General features: G+C 40.3%; 1 protein-coding gene across 6 annotated transcripts in view; it reads right to left on the bottom strand.

Moving 5' to 3' along the window:
* LOC110169267 (rap guanine nucleotide exchange factor 6-like) overlaps window positions 1-15914 on the bottom strand; it is a 413544-nt gene that overhangs the window by 107114 nt on the left and 290516 nt on the right. For all 6 annotated transcript variants that reach the window (XM_055148415.1, XM_055148414.1, XM_055148418.1 and 3 more), the window contains 3 exons: window positions 10686-10850; window positions 3566-3673; window positions 1676-1879 (listed from right to left, as the gene is read on the bottom strand). In XM_055148415.1, coding sequence (XP_055004390.1) covers window positions 1676-1879; window positions 3566-3673; window positions 10686-10850 — 477 coding nt within the window. The remainder of the gene's footprint in view (window positions 1-1675; window positions 1880-3565; window positions 3674-10685; window positions 10851-15914) is intronic.

Here is a 15914-nt window from a genome sequence, read left to right on the forward strand (position 1 = left end):
GTTTTCTGATCCGGACACTTTGGGATCAAAATCGGTTGGATACGACCCCCGGACCAAAATGAGTTTGACACCCCTGTTATAAAGCATTGTATTGTATGATCATAAGGAAGTTTGCAGTTAACATGCTAGTTGTTGCTTTTAAAAGGCCCATATTACCCTATTTTCTGATCTATGTTATAATGGCGTTTCCTCATTAAAAACATAGCTTGAGTTGTGTTTTGTTTCATTCTGAGTTTCAGAGATGTAAACAGACTAATAATTATAAATGAAGCTATAAAGTTGAAAAAAACTGAGGCAATAAAAAGTACAAAATAAATATCTAAAACTGTTTAAGACTAGCCCTCCCGTGTTGTATCTGTAGCACTTTTGTATTTTTTGCTTTATATATTTTTAAACTATGTATTTGTCCATGTATTGGTTGTCGGGAATTGTAATATTTATATCTTGTATCTTGTATTACAACTTATCTTAAACAGCGTGTAACTAAAATCTGTTCAGCCGACATGTCCCACTGTGAACATGTGACCTGGACTTATGACTTTAAATCTGCACAGTGATCTGGAGTTTGCCCTGATGAAGCCGAAGGGTCGAAACGCGTTGGTGTGATTTTAAACTTTTCATTATTTTGTCATTTTTGAGCCCCTCAGTTTTTTCAACTTTGTATTTAAGGCTACGTTCAGACTGCAGGGCTTAACGCTCAATTTGGATTTTTTTTGTGAAATCCGATGTTTTTTCGAGGTCGTTCACATTTCCAATTAAATGCGACTTGTATGTGACTCCAGTGTGAACATTAAACGTCCCGAAAGTGTCCCACATGTGACACTGGAGACACGACGACGTCAACCGCAGCGAGCGTCTCTGTGTTTACAGAAGTTGTCCAAACATGGACGCAGCATCGAGCACCTGGAGATTTTAAAGTTCCTCTCGTACCGGAGCCAGAACATGAACAACTTACTTGTTTTAAGGAGGAGATTGAGAAGGAGAAGGACGAGGTTTTTGGTCGTGGTGTTTTGTGGGACAGCGGCAGCGACGTCCGTTGAAAGGAACGTGTGGATGTGGAGACGGAGCCAAGAGTGGTGAGTGGTGATGTGCTTCACTTCAGTGACACGGAATTTATTAACAATTTTCATATGATGAGAAGATTTGTGTACATTTGTGTCTTGTTGATAACGTGTAGGTGGATGAATGCACTTTGGCCGTTCACACTGAAGTCACATGTCAAAAGATCAGATATGTATCAGTTTCAGGAGCACATATCCAAGTGTCCTGGGTCACATTTGAAAAAATCGGATCTGTGTCGTTCAAACTGTCATTAAAAGATCAGATACAGGTCACATAGAGGCCAAAAAATCAGATTTGGGTCACTTCAGGCTGCAGTCTGAACGTGACTGGTCCCAACATTAAAGACAATTGACAATTTTGCACAATCTCTGTACATTCAAGTAGCACTCTTGGCCCCTAAAGTTTTGCACAACTTCAGATATGTTTTTGAGAAGGTAAAAACATGGTTTAAAGCTTTTGTGTAATAAAAAAAAAGACAAAAAAATATTAAATGAACTAACCAACTAATGATTTTATTGTTTGTGGAGTGTAATTTGCTAAAAGCGCCCATTCAGATTGTGATTTTTGATTCCACTGTGCTCTTGTAGCTGTACTAGGGAAAAGTATGGCTCACCTGGTCCCCCCTCTTGAGCCCCTCCTCGGCCGCTTTGCTCCCGGGATCCACAGTCTCCACAAAGATTCCGAAGCCGCGCTCACAGCCGCCCTGAACGCTGAAGTTTAGAGAGGACTCCCGCGCGGCCTTCTGCAGCGTGATCTGTCTGCACTTGGCCTTGGCCGCACACGCGATGTTCAGCAGGCGCAGGTGACCCTTCATTTTCTGAAAAAGACACAGGGGGAATGTCAGACGCCCTCATGTGCTCTTATGTACCTGTGTGCCTCCGCATAAGGTGCATTCCTTTGCACACCCTTTATTGTACAGTAGATTACATTTGGAGGCTTTCCCAGCACTTCACAAAACTTCATTTGAACAACATGTAGGAATAAAACTTAGGCCCCGTTCACACTAGTACATATTCGAGTTGTTTTCATTGCGGATTCACACTAATACGGAGATGGAACGATCTGGTGCCTCCAGCTCCCACCAATTCATTTGAGGATAGATGTGATGAGTCACTCTGTGGACGCCTGAAAACACTGATACTCTGATGGGCCCAGTCAAGAAGTAAACAACAAGGCCAAAAATACAATTTAATTCATCTGATATAAAAATGTATTGAACAGATACATATGTACTCTAGTTTATGAAACTGTTGACCTTTTTTCTGTACCATTTTTGGTTCTAAAGTCCCATATGTTTTAAACAGACCATGTATGAAACATGGAACAAAAATTATTTCCCAAATTTCAAAGACCCAAAAATCATGTAAATAAATGGATGTATTTCATCATATCTTGTGTTATTCCATCTTTGAACTGTTGATGAAGGTACAGGATTTTTCAATAAAAAAATATTTAAAATGATAAAAATTTGCTTGGAAGGACTGACATATTTTATAGAAATAGTTTCCTTTCATTTTGAAGTAATATTAAAGTATTCAGAAGAAAAAAGAGACAAATGATGTAAAATCCTGCACCTTCTACTTGTTTGCACAATTTTCCCTCCGTTACTTTTCCCTCCGTTACCATGACCTTTCTTAATAAAAAATCTCATGAGTCAAAAAGTCAGAGGTTTTTCAACCTAATCTTGTACCATATGGTAGAAAACTATATGAAGCAAATATTCAAACCAGTTTGTTAAGGATATGTAAGTGAGAACCAAGAGTTATCACTGTTTGGATTTATTGTCCCAAAAAGTGCTGCATATTTCATTCCCTCCGTTACCGACATGAGTTTTTAAATTTTTTGTCAACAACTTGAAAGAATATCACAGGTTTAACTTGACCCTGTTGGAGTGTAACTCTTTCCTACATTCTGATACTTTACTTATTTCAATAGTTCCTCTAGTTTCTGAATAAGAGACATTTGAATGTCAAAAATCTGCCCGTTTCCCTCCGTTAACACTTGACTGGACCCTGATGTAGATTTATGTGCCACAAAGTAATTCACCGCCAAAATGCTAAGAGGCTAGAATATCTGTCCATTCATATAAACGTGTGTCTGTGTACGACCTGCAGACGTATAATCTCTGAAAAGTTTCACGTGAACCATCTCCAACGCGACAGAAACACAGAACAGACTCACCATCAGCAGAACAAACCTCTGTCACAGAAACAACACTCATATTCCACTGAGTCCGACAGAAGCTGAACCGCATCAGTGCACAATAGTGAACTGTTTATTTGAGCATTTAGTTTATGTAAATGAGCCGTGTGGTTTTAAGTTTCGCTTCTGTAAAACGTAAACAAAAATGCTCAAAGCTGGAGACTTGCAGACACGGAAACGACGTGTCTGAACGCAGTTTCTGATACGGTGATATCAGTGGTTTCAGTGTAAACGTCGTCGTGTTGTTGTGAGGGACAGAACCAGCTGACATGCGCACAGTTTAAACAAATCTCTCGCTTACCGCCGTTTCAAGATGTTTTTCAAACTCCTCCAGGAAGCGAGTCATGGCCAGGTCGCCCTCGAAGTCGTTGAAGTGGTTGTTGACCCAAAGCAGCACAATTCTGGTCACCTGAGACAAAGACAACACAGGAAGAGTATTATTAGACTTTAAGTTTCACTTGTGTGCATCTGCTGCAGTCTGCAACTCTGTCAAAGTGTTTTAACACATCTGACACTAAGAGCCAAATGTAAAAGCTGCAGTTTTTAGGCAATACAAGCTGAAAAATGAATATAGGTTAATATATTATACAGGATAATGGGAACGACTCTAAAACTCTACTATAGAAGCTTTGCACCGTCATGTGACCCTATAGCAACGGTACCTACGCCGCCATGACACCGGGCAACACTATGTCATTGACTTCAGCAGCATCAGAGAAACATGGGCAGGTTTTGTTGTGTATTTGGTTGTTCTAGACGCTCTGAAACAGATAAAACGAATCATTTCTTCACTGTTCCTCTGGAAATGACTCATCAGGATCAAACAAGGGAATTATCGGGAAAAAAAGAAATTATAATACAAAATTATAGCAGCAAAAATAAACTGTGAAGAGATTTCCTATTGTACCATCAAGACACCCGAAGTTTCATCAAGGTATTTGCTATTTAAATTGTTTCATAGTTTATTTAATGAAAGAAGCACATTTACTGAACTAAAATTTCAATAATTTATCCAGGAAAACCTGCACTAGTTTATGAACCCACACTGGGCTCCTGTGATCAACACGACGCACGAGTCGAAGAGTCTGTGAGCCGAACCTCGAAAGAATCGACCATGAAAAGATCCTCGCGAACGTTACAAAGATCCGCTCACAAAAAGTGATTAATTCTAGAAGACAAAGTTGTGGATAAACAAGACAATGAAAGAAAACATGGTCCTACGACGAGTGACATGTTTATATGTGCTGGAAGATCCAGTTTCTACTGCCACTCACACTGCAAATGTTTTCTTTTTACATTTTAGTTCAGTAAATGTGCTTCTCTCATTAAATAAACTATGAAACAATTTAAATAGCAAATACCTTGATGAAAGTGACGTGAGTGTGTCTCTTCACGGTTTATGTTCTCTAGACATAATTCCCGTTTTTTTTCCGATAATTCCCTTGTTTGATCCTGATGAGTCATTTCCAGAGGAACAGTGAAGAAACGATTCATCTTATCTCTTTCAGAGCGTCTAGAACAGGGGTGTCAAACTCATTTTGGTCCGGGGGCCGTATCCAACCGACTTTGATCCCAAAGGGGCCGGATCAGAAAACTCATGTCATATATACTCCAAAAATAGCAATAAGTTCAAATATTTGTGCAGAGAAACACAAATCTATTACAGAAATCTTTCTAAATTGATGAACTCTTTCTTTTACAAAATATTATAATATTATGAACAACCTGAAACTTTAAGAAAAATGCAATTTCAACACAATGTTTTAACATGAACTTGTTTGCAAACAGGAATAAGTCAATTTTTGTTGTAAAATCCTGCACTCGGCTCCACTTTTCTCATGTTGGACATTTTTCTGATGAGGGTGTCACGGTCAACAGTCAAAACGATCGTCCTTTAAGAGCGTTTGGAAAGAGACAAGTCTTCATTTGTGCTGCTCTGGTGGGAGGGGCCACGTACAGAGACACTGGAGACGCTGCTACGCCAAGCAACGCAGAAAATTACCAATATTTTAATAGAAAATATAATTAAAATATTTTAGAAGAAAATCAACCGAGGGCCAGATTAAAGGTCTTGGAGGGCCGGATCTGGCCCCCGGGCCTTATGTTTGACACCTGTGGTCTAGAACAACCAAATACACAACAAAACCTGCCCATGTTTCTCCGATGCTGCTGAAGTCAATGACATAGTGTTGCCTGGTGTCATGGCGGCGTCGGTACTGTTGCTCTAGGGTCACATGACGGTGCAAAGCCTCTATAGGTCAAGTCATATGTTTGGTCATATGGACACTTAAATTTAAACTTCAAAACTTAAATTTCTCTCAGGATCAATAAAATGTCCCTCCCTCTCTGCTTTATCTCGCTCTAAACTTGCAAACCTTGTAGTTTAGACTTCTACAAACATGTTCTGAAATGAACCAGAAAGTAAAAATCAGGACAACAAACAAACCCAATAAAAAAAACAAAAAATAAAACCGAAAATAGAATCAGTCAGCTCCCTTACGCAGCGTATTTAAACGACTGAAACTGTGGAAAAGATTGTCAACCAATATTCACTTTTATTATTGCAAAAAAGTGGTTCACAATAAATAAACAAACTTTCTTTCCAGGCGAGAAGCAGTGCGGCGTCTTATCTGGAAAAAAACCTGCCCCTCCGACACTGTAGCCCCCAAAAGTTTTACAGAGTCATAAACACACAGCAGCAAAGATAAGACGCTGAAATAAAGAGGAAAGAAAGAGGAGATAAAGAGGAAATACAGAGGAAACAGCAGGAGCAGAAATAATTGGCCTCTGCCACAGAAAACCTCTGACCAGCAGTTCATCTGAAAACCCCAAAAGAAGAACAATCACTGTCCTGAATTCAACCCACAAGAGAAGAGAGATTTAGTCTGAAGCCCCGAAATACGACGTAAACTGTTCAAATCAAATATAGTCAGTGTTGGGAAGGTGACTTTTAAAATGTAATCCCCTACAGATTACAGATTACACACCCCAAAATGTAGTTTGTAACGTAATCCATTAAATTACTTAAAGTGAGTAATGTAATCTGAATACTTTGGATTACTTGATTTACTGTAGAGAAGCAAAGACGAGGAAATCTTTCAACATAAGATGTTTTGTCTGATAAAAGAAAATAAAAAGCCCAGACTTTACTGAACCAAATTAAAAATATTATTGATAGAAGAAGAAGGAAGAGGTCCACGCTGCATGGTTTAGTCCTGTTAAAACCTGGTTTAGTCCTGTTTTAGATCTAGTTTAGACCTGGTTTAGACCTGGTTTAGTCCTGGTTTTAGTCTTGGTTTAGTCCTGGTTTAGACATGGTTTTAGTCCTGGTTTAGTCCTGATTTAGACCTGGTTTGAGTCCTGGTTTAGTCCTGGTTTAGACCTGGTTTGAGTCCTGGTTTAGTCCTGGTTTAGACCTGGTTTGAGTCCTGGTTTAGTCCTGATTTAGACCTGGTTTTAGCCCTGGTTTAGATGTGGTTTAGACCTGGTTTGAGTCCTGGTTTAGTCCTGGTTTAGACCTGGTTTGAGTCCTGGTTTAGTCCTGGTTTACACCTGGTTTAGATCTTGTTTAGACCTGGTTTTAGTCCTGGTTTAGACCTTGTTTAGATCTTGTTTAGACCTGGTTTTAGTCCTGATTTAGACCTGGTTTAGATCTAGTTTAGACCTGGTTTTAGTCCTGGTTTAGACCTGGTTTTAGCCCTGATTTAGACCTGGTTTAGATCTAGTTTAGACCTGTATTCAGTCCTGGTTTAGTGTCCGGCAATAAGTGGAATTACAAAAAAAAAAAAAAAAAAAAAATTAAAAAAGGGATTTAGCCCAAAATGTGAAAACAGGAAAATCCCTCTGTGTAATCCATTTATTTCAACAAAGTAACTGTAATCCAATTGTTGTTTTGTATTTTATTAAGAAAGAAGTGTTCAAAGGCACAGTGATCATCTCTGTGCACCAAAGTTTTCAGGATCTTTATGGTATTTTCCTGGTTACATAAAGAGGATCATAAAACTACAATAATATAGAAAAATATGACATAAAACTGACTCGTGTGGGGTTTAAGTCACGTTATAGTCAGTGTTGGGAAGGTGACTTTTAAATGTAATCCCCTACAGATTACAGATTACACACCCCAGAATGTAGTTTGTAACAGAATCCATTAAATTACTTAAAGTGAGTAATGTAATCTGAATACTTTGGATTACTTGATATTGTCGTGCTTTTTTAAAACAACATGAATGTAACAACCACATCCTGATAATTCATTTTTGTTCTCTTCAAATTGTCTGTTGAGCCCAAGTCTCCATGAACAGACTTTTGTTTTACTGTAGAGAAACAAAGGATCTTCACATGAGACGTTTTGTTTTATCTGCTAAAAGAAAATAAAAAGACCAAACTTTCCTTAACCAGATTAAAAATATTATTGATACAGAAATGTTTTCTACATGAGATCACGGCTGCGTGAAATTATGTCCACCTACTGTTAGTGTCATATTGTTTAGTCCTGGTTTAGTCCTGGTTTTAGTCCTGGTTTAGTCCTGGTTTTAGTCCTGGTTTTAGTCCTGGTTTTAGTTCAAGTTTAGTTCTAGATTAGTTCTGGTTTAGTTCTGGTTTTAGTCCTGGTTTAGTTCTGGTTTAGTCCTGGTTTTAGTCCTGGTTTAGTCTGGTTTAGTCCTGGTTTAGTTCTGGTTTTTAGTCCTGGTTTAGTTCTGGTTTAGTTCTGGTTTAGTTCTGGTTTAGTCTCTGGTTTAGTTCTGGTTTTAGTCCTGGTTTTAGTTCTGGTTTAGTTCTGGTTTAGTTTCTGGTTTTAGTCCTGGTTTAGTCTGGTTTAGTTCTGGTTTAGTTCTGGTTTAGTTCTGGTTTAGTCCTGGTTTTTTAGTTCTAGTTTAGTCCTGTTTTTAGTCCTGGTTTAGTCCTGGTTTTAGTCCTGGTTTTAGTTCCTGGTTTTAGTCCTGGTTTAGTTCTGGTTTAGTTCTGGTTTAGTTAGTCGCTGGTTTAGTTCTGGTTTTAGTCTGGTTTTAGTCCTGGTTTAGTTTGGTTTAGTCTGGTTTTAGTTGGTTTAGTTCTGGTTTAGTTCTGGTTTAGTCCTGGTTTAGTTCTGGTTTAGTTCTGGTTTTTCAGTCCTGGTTTAGATCTAGTTCGGTTTCGAAGTAAATGGATTAACAAGGGCAGTAATTTTCAGTTTTCACATTTTGGGCTAAACCAGGACTAAAACCAGCCAATAGAAAATGAGGGAGCCTCGTTTTCTATTGGCTGATGTTTATCTGGCCTCAACACGTCCACAGTTGATAGATTTTCGTTCTTTTTTTTTTTGGTCATCATAATTACAAAGCTGCTGCGTCTCTGTAATGGTATTTTAATCTTTCACTGACAGTTTGAAACAAAAAAAAATCCTCCATACAACCTTTAAACATGCGCTTTAAACATCTTTACTGCTCCTGGATCTATTGTAAAAGCACATAATAAAACAGTGACAGTTTAAATCTGTGTCCTCTGTGTGACTGATTTGTGTCCCATCTGGGCTCCCTTACCCAAGCAGAGGATAAAACACATCAGTTAAGTTTGAGTCTATAGTCGGGACGGCTGGTCGTTCGTACCCATGATGCATTGCTGTGCAGTGGTCCGAGCGCTGGCTGACATGTCCATACAGAGTATTGACAGACTCAGACTAATGCCAGATTAATGCAGTTATGAAAGACAGAGGGTCAGACTGAACGAGTGCTGAGCGAGCTGTTTCTGCATCGATTTCACGTCATGTCAACACGTCTCTGAGGCCGTGTGTTTGGTTAGAATATTTAAAGGTTTTACATTATAAAAAATATGACTCTTGGGAGTTTTAAGCCCTGTTAGAATGTTGTTAGCTCCTCAAAAACAGACCTGGAGTTGTGTTTTGTTTCATTCACACATTAGAGTAACACTATTATTATTATTATTATTTGTCTACATCTCCACAGCTCAAAATGTTCTGTTCCACCTTGTGATGTCATGAAGCAATAATTTTCAAGTGAACAGCTCCTTTTACCTTTACTTTAGTAGAGTTGGGCAATTCTAGGGCTGGAATCATCCAAATGATTCTAGTGAAGGTGTATGGACTTTAAAAACGTTAATGTGAACAAAATGATTCTTAACAATTTTTATTGTTCTTTTATTGAAAGTCTTTTCTTTTATTTGCCGGTTTGAATCCTTGTCTGTGAAGGATAAAAACAAACTTCAAAATATTGTTAAAACCTGCTCAAAAATCACAGGGATCAAACTGAGGGCCTGAGTTCTTTGTGGGAGGAGCAGGTGCTGAGCAAAGCCAAGTGTCTCGTGGCTCAGCCTGATGGGCGTCGGTTTTATGCTCCAATACGGAAAACCAACCGATTTTCTAATTCTTTTGTGCCCTGTGCTATTAAATTGTTAAATTCTAAGGGTACAGTTTTATGAAAGTTTTAAACTGCAATTTGTTTTTTATTTTGAGTTCCACTGGTGGACGACGATGGACTGACTCACTTTGTGTTTGTTTGTGTTTGTTTTTGCTCAGAGATGCTGCTGTTAATTTGCCTTATGTCAGGGGTGTCAAACTCATTTTGTTCCGGGGGTCGTATCCAACCGACTTTGATCCCAAAGTGTCCGGATCAGAAAACTCATGTCATATAAACCCCAAAAATAACAATAAGTTCAAATATTTGTGCAGAGAAACACAAATCTACAGGGTTTACAGAAATCTTTTTTAATTGATGAACTCTTTCTTATTATAATATTATAATATTATGAACAATCTGAAACTTTAAGAAAAATACAATTTCAACACAATGTTTTAACATGAACTTGTATGCAAACAGGAATAAGTCAATTTTTTGTTGTAAAATCCTGCACTCGGCTCCACTTTTCTCATGTTGGACATTTTTCTGATGAGGGTGTCACGGTCAACAGTCAAAACGATCGTCCTTTAAGAGCGTTTGGAAAGAGACAAGTCTTCATTTGTGCTGCTCTGGTGGGAGGGGCCACGTACAGAGACGCTGGAGACGCTGCTGTGATAAACACCACAGAAAATTACCAAGATTTTTTAATAGAAAATATAATTATAATATTTTAGTAGAAAATCACCCAAGGGCCACATTAAAGGTCTTGGGGGGCCGGATCTGGCCCCCGGGCCTTATGTTTGACACCTGTACCTTATGGGATCAATAAAGTTTTCTGAATCTGAATCTGAAAACAGAGTGGAGCACTTCCTGAATTACCACATGATGACATCACAAGGTGGAACACTGTTTGAGAGAAGAACTAAATGTGCAGGTTTGTGTGTTAAACATGTGAATGAAACAAACACAACTCCAGGTGTGTTTGTGATGAGGAAACATTCTAACATGGATGATAACCTGGTGCATGTGTGGACGACTGAACACTCGTGAAACATTTAGGAGGCGGACGGTGATTTTCTTACTGACCGTGTCCCTGAGCGTGTGAACCTGGAACCACTGCAGCAGCCTGGAGCCCACCTCCATGGGGCTGGACAGGAAGGTCCTGTAGGTCAGCAGGAAGTCCTCGATGTACGTGGGGTCCACCACCGACGGCTCCTCCACCAAGTGCATGATGAGACGCTCCGGAGTGCCCTGTGAACAGCAGGGGGCAGCACAGGTCAGGGGCAAACACCAACACAGACGGAAAGGTCCTGAACCTGATTCTGCCCTCGGAGTTGAGCAGCATGTGTTGGCTCAGTGCAGATGTACACTGTATATATAAACAGCTCTTGAGGTCAAAATATGTCCACTGTGTGAGGTCTGCATCTTATTATAGCACGATATACTGTCCGATTATCAGGAAGAACACATTAGCATGCTAGTTTAGCTTTAGAGACCTGACAAAACTCTGCTCTGGGCTCTGAAAGTTGTGAAAAGCTTTTATAAACTCATCCTCTCAGACACGGGGAGAAAAAGACAAATATAACTTGAATGTTGATGTAAGATGTTCCACAAAACTATACCAGGACCAAACTGAGACTAAGACCAGACCTGGACTAAAGACTTGATCCTAAAACTCAACCAGGACTAAACCACGACTACACCAGGACTAGACCAGGACTAAACCAGGACTACACCAGGACTAAACCAGGACTACACCAGGACTAGACCAGGACTAAACCACGGACTACACCAGGACTAGGACTAGGACTATAACCAGGACTACACCAGGACTAAACCAGGACTAGGACCAGGACTACGCCAGGACTATACACCAGGACTAACCAGGACTACACCAGGACTACACCAGGACTAAACACGGACTACAGGACTAGACTACCAGGACTACAACCAGGACTACACCAGGACTAGACCAGGACTACACAGGACTACACTAACCAGGACTACAGGACTAACACCAGGACTACACCAGGACTAACACCAGGACTAAACCAGGACTAACACTACCAGGACTACACCAGGACTACACCAGGACTAGACTACAGGACTACAGGACTACAGGACTACACCAGGACTACGGACTATACCAACCAGGACTAAACCAGGACTACCAGGACTAGGACTAAACCACGACTAACCAGGACTAAACCAGGACTACACCAGGACTAGCACCAGGACTAGACCAGGACTACCAGGACTACCAGGACTACACCAGACCCAGGACTAAACCAGACTACAGGACTACACCAGGACTAAACCAGGACTACACCAGGACTACGGACTACACGGACTAAACTACAGGACTACAGGACTAAACACGGACTACACCAGGACTAGACCAGGACTAAACCACGACTACACCAGGACTAGACCAGGACTACACCAGGACTACACCAGGACTAACCACCAGGACTATGCCACGACTATACCAGGACTACGGCAGGACTAAACCACGACTACACCAGGACTAGACCAGGACTAAACCACGACTACACCAGGACTACACCAGGACTAGACCACGACTACGCCAGGACTAAACCAGGACTACCAGGACTACAGGACTACACCAGGACTACACCAGGACTAAACCAGGACTACACCAGGACTACACCATAGACTTTATTTTGCAGACATTGCAATGAACAGGGATGTGCAAAAATATCAAAATATCGATTCACTGTATTGTTTAAATTAATGACACAATATCAATATTATGGGCCACTGTATCAATCGAAGGTATTTTTGTATATTTCACAATTTTTTTCTTTGACAGTGATACTATTTTGCTGCTTGTTTAAAGGAAGGAAACTGGTTTATGCAATAGTTTAGACACACACTCTGTGGTCTGCGTATCAAAGTTTGCATCATATCGGCACAGGGACTTTAGAGGACGAAACAGTGAAGACTAGGGATGGGCATTCGATGAAATTTTCTTAATCGATCGTCGGAAGAATTAACGATCGATTATCGATTAATCATTAACGTTTTTATATTAAAATGATCATCATTATTATTACTATCTGCACTAATCTGCATAAATAAATTCAACTTTACGACATATAAACAGTAACGACTCTAGAGCCACATCAGCCCGTTTGACATTATAATGTGTTTAATTCAGTTTTGTTCAAATCTCACAGAAACAAAACTTAAAACTACATCACTAATTGCATAAACTAAGTGAAGATAAAACTCCAGCTCTTGTGTCGCTGATGTGGTTCAACTTCTGTCGGATTAAAAGACATGACTCAGGTGAATACAGGTTAGTGTGACCAGATTTGTGTTTGTCAAAACCAGGACAGCGTACGGGGGGAGGGGGGCGGGGCCTCGTCATCGACAGAAGAAGGACGAGGTTTTTGGTCGTGGTGTTTTGTGGACAGCGGCAGTCCGTTGAAAGGAACGTGTGGATGTGGAGACGGAGCCAAGAGTGGTGAGTGGAGATGTGCTTCACTTCAGTGACACGGAGTTCATTAACAATTTTCGCCTACTTCAGCGCAGAATAGTGACGTTTGTGTCTTGTTGATAACGTGTAGGTGGATGAATGCACTTTGGCCGTTCAGACTGAAGTCACATGTCAAAAGATCAGATATGTATCAGTTTCAGGAGCACATATCCAAGACTGTGTTCAGACTGCAGCCTGAAGTGACCCAAATCAGATTTTTTGGCTTCTATGTTCCTGTATCTGATCTTTTAATGTCAGTCTGAACGACACAGATCTGATTTTTTTCAAATGTGACCCAGGACACTTGGATATGTGCTCCTGAAACTGATACATATCTGATCTTTTGACATGTGACTTCAGTGTGAACGGCCAAAGTGCATTCATCCACCTACACGTTATCAACAAGACACAAACGTCACTATTCTGCGCTGAAGTAGGCGAAAATTGTTAATGAACTCCGTGTCACTGAAGTGAAGCACATCTCCACTCACCACTCTTGGCTCCGTCTCCACATCCACACGTTCCTTTCAACGGACGTCGCTGCCGCTGTCCCACAAAACACCACGACCAAAAACCTCGTCCTTCTCCTTCTCAATCTCCTCCTTAAAACAAGTAAGTTGTTCATGTTCTGGCTCCGGTACGAGAGGAACTTTAAAATCTCCAGGTGCTCGATGCTGCGTCCATGTTTGGACAACTTCTGTAAACACAGAGACGCTCGCTGCGGTTGACGTCGTCGTGTCTCCAGTGTCACATGTGGGACACTTTCGGGCCGTTTAATGTTCACACTGGAGTCACATACAAGTCACATTTAATTGGAAATGTGAACGACCTCGAAAAAACATCGGATTTCACAAAAAAAAAATCGGAATTGAGCGTTAAGCCCTGCAGTCTGAACGTAGCCCATGTGTCCTGGGTCACATTTGATAAAATCAGATCTGTGTGGTCATTAAAAGATCAGATACAGGAACACAGAAGCCAAAAAATCTGATTTGGGTCACTTCAGGCCTCAGTCTGAACGCAGCCTATGTGACATCAGTATTAGCTCCAAACGACATGATTTTAGTGTGAACCTGAGAAACGCACAGACCACACAAGGACAGACGTGATCCATAAGGTCATGTGACAGAGGCGCACTGTAAAAACATCACGTCTGAATACATTAAGAACCCGTTCATCATAAAGCTGACAAGGACATCATCCACATCGAGCCGCGCCGACTGTCGATAACAATGACGTCACAGCTCAGGTTAGTACAGTCAGTGTTGGGAAGGTGACTTTTAAAATGTAATCCCCTACAGATTACAGATTACACACCCCAAAATGTAGTTTGTAACGGAATCCATTAAGTCATTTAAAGTGAGTAATGTAATCTGAATACTTTGGATTACTCGATTTGCTGTAGAGAAGCAAAGACGAGGAAATCTTCACTTAAGACAATAAAAAAGTCCAGACTTTACTGAACCGTATTAAAAATATTATTGATAGAAGAAGAGACACGTCCACACGGCAGGATTAGTCCTGTTAAATCCTGTTATAGTCCTGGTTTAGACCTGGTTTAGACCTGGTTTAGACCTGGTTTACCTGGTTTTAGACCTGGTTTGGACCTGGTTTAAACCTGGTTTAGATCTGGTTTTAGACTTGGTTTTAGACCTGGTTTGGACCTGGTTTTAGACCTGGTTTAGTGGTTTACCTGGTTTAGACCTGGTTTAGACCTGGTTTAGACCTGGTTTAGACCTGGTTTTTTTAGACTTGGTTTACTGGTTTAGACCTGGTTTAGACCTGGTTTACCTGGTTTAGTCCTGGTTTTTAGACTTTTTTAGACTGGTTTAGACCTGGTTTACCTGGTTTAACCTGGTTTAACTGGTTTAGACCTGGTTTAGACCTGGTTTAGACCTGGTTTTAGACCTGGTTTAGTCCTGGTTTTAGACTTGGTTTTAGACTGCTTTCCTGGTTTAGACCTGGTTTTAGACCTGGTTTAGACCTGGTTTGGACCTGGTTTTAGACCTGGTTTGACCTGGTTTACCTGCCTGGTTTTAGACCTGGTTTAGACCTGGTTTTAGACCTGCTTTAGACCTGGTTTAGTCCTGGTTTTAGACTTGGTTTAGACCTGGTTTAGACCTGGTTTGGACCTGGTTTTAGACCTGGTTTAGACCTGGTTTGGACCTGGTTTAGACCTGGTTTTAGACTGTTTGGACCTGGTTTAGTCCTGGTTTTAGACCTGGTTTAGACCTGGTTTTAGACCTGGTTTAGACCTGGTTTAACCTGGTTTTAGACCTGGTTTTAGTCCTGGTTTTTAGACTTGGTTTTAGACCTGGTTTAGACCTGGTTTGGACCTGGTTTTAGACCTGCTTTAGACCTGGTTTGGACCTGGTTTTAGACCTGGTTTTAGACTTGGTTTAGACCTGGTATGGACCTGGTTTAGTATCCGGCAATGAGTGGAATTGCCAGGAAAAAAAAAAAAAAAAAAAAGGATACAGCCTAAATGTGAAAACAGAAAAATAATATTACAGTTACAAAGTAACTGTAATCCAATTACCACTCACTGACACAGTAACTGTAACTGAATACAGTTACTCATCATTTGTACTCTGTTACTCCCAACACTGAGCACGACACACACTCCACAAAATACAGAAAACATCAAACACGGAACAAAAACTTCTTCTCTGTCGGTGTAAATAAACTAATGTGAAGTGGGACCAAGATTTAATCCTAAAAGACGTTGTTGTCGTCACTGGAAAATGTATTTATTTATTTATTTATTTATTTATTTAACAGATTTATATGGCAGGTTTGTGGGCCCAGTTCCTGAA

Source organism: Boleophthalmus pectinirostris, unplaced genomic scaffold (genome assembly GCF_026225935.1).
Source record: "Boleophthalmus pectinirostris isolate CB_2022bp ecotype Guang Dong unplaced genomic scaffold, ASM2622593v1 HiC_scaffold_12, whole genome shotgun sequence".
NCBI classification, from domain to species: Eukaryota; Metazoa; Chordata; class Actinopteri; order Gobiiformes; family Gobiidae; genus Boleophthalmus; species Boleophthalmus pectinirostris.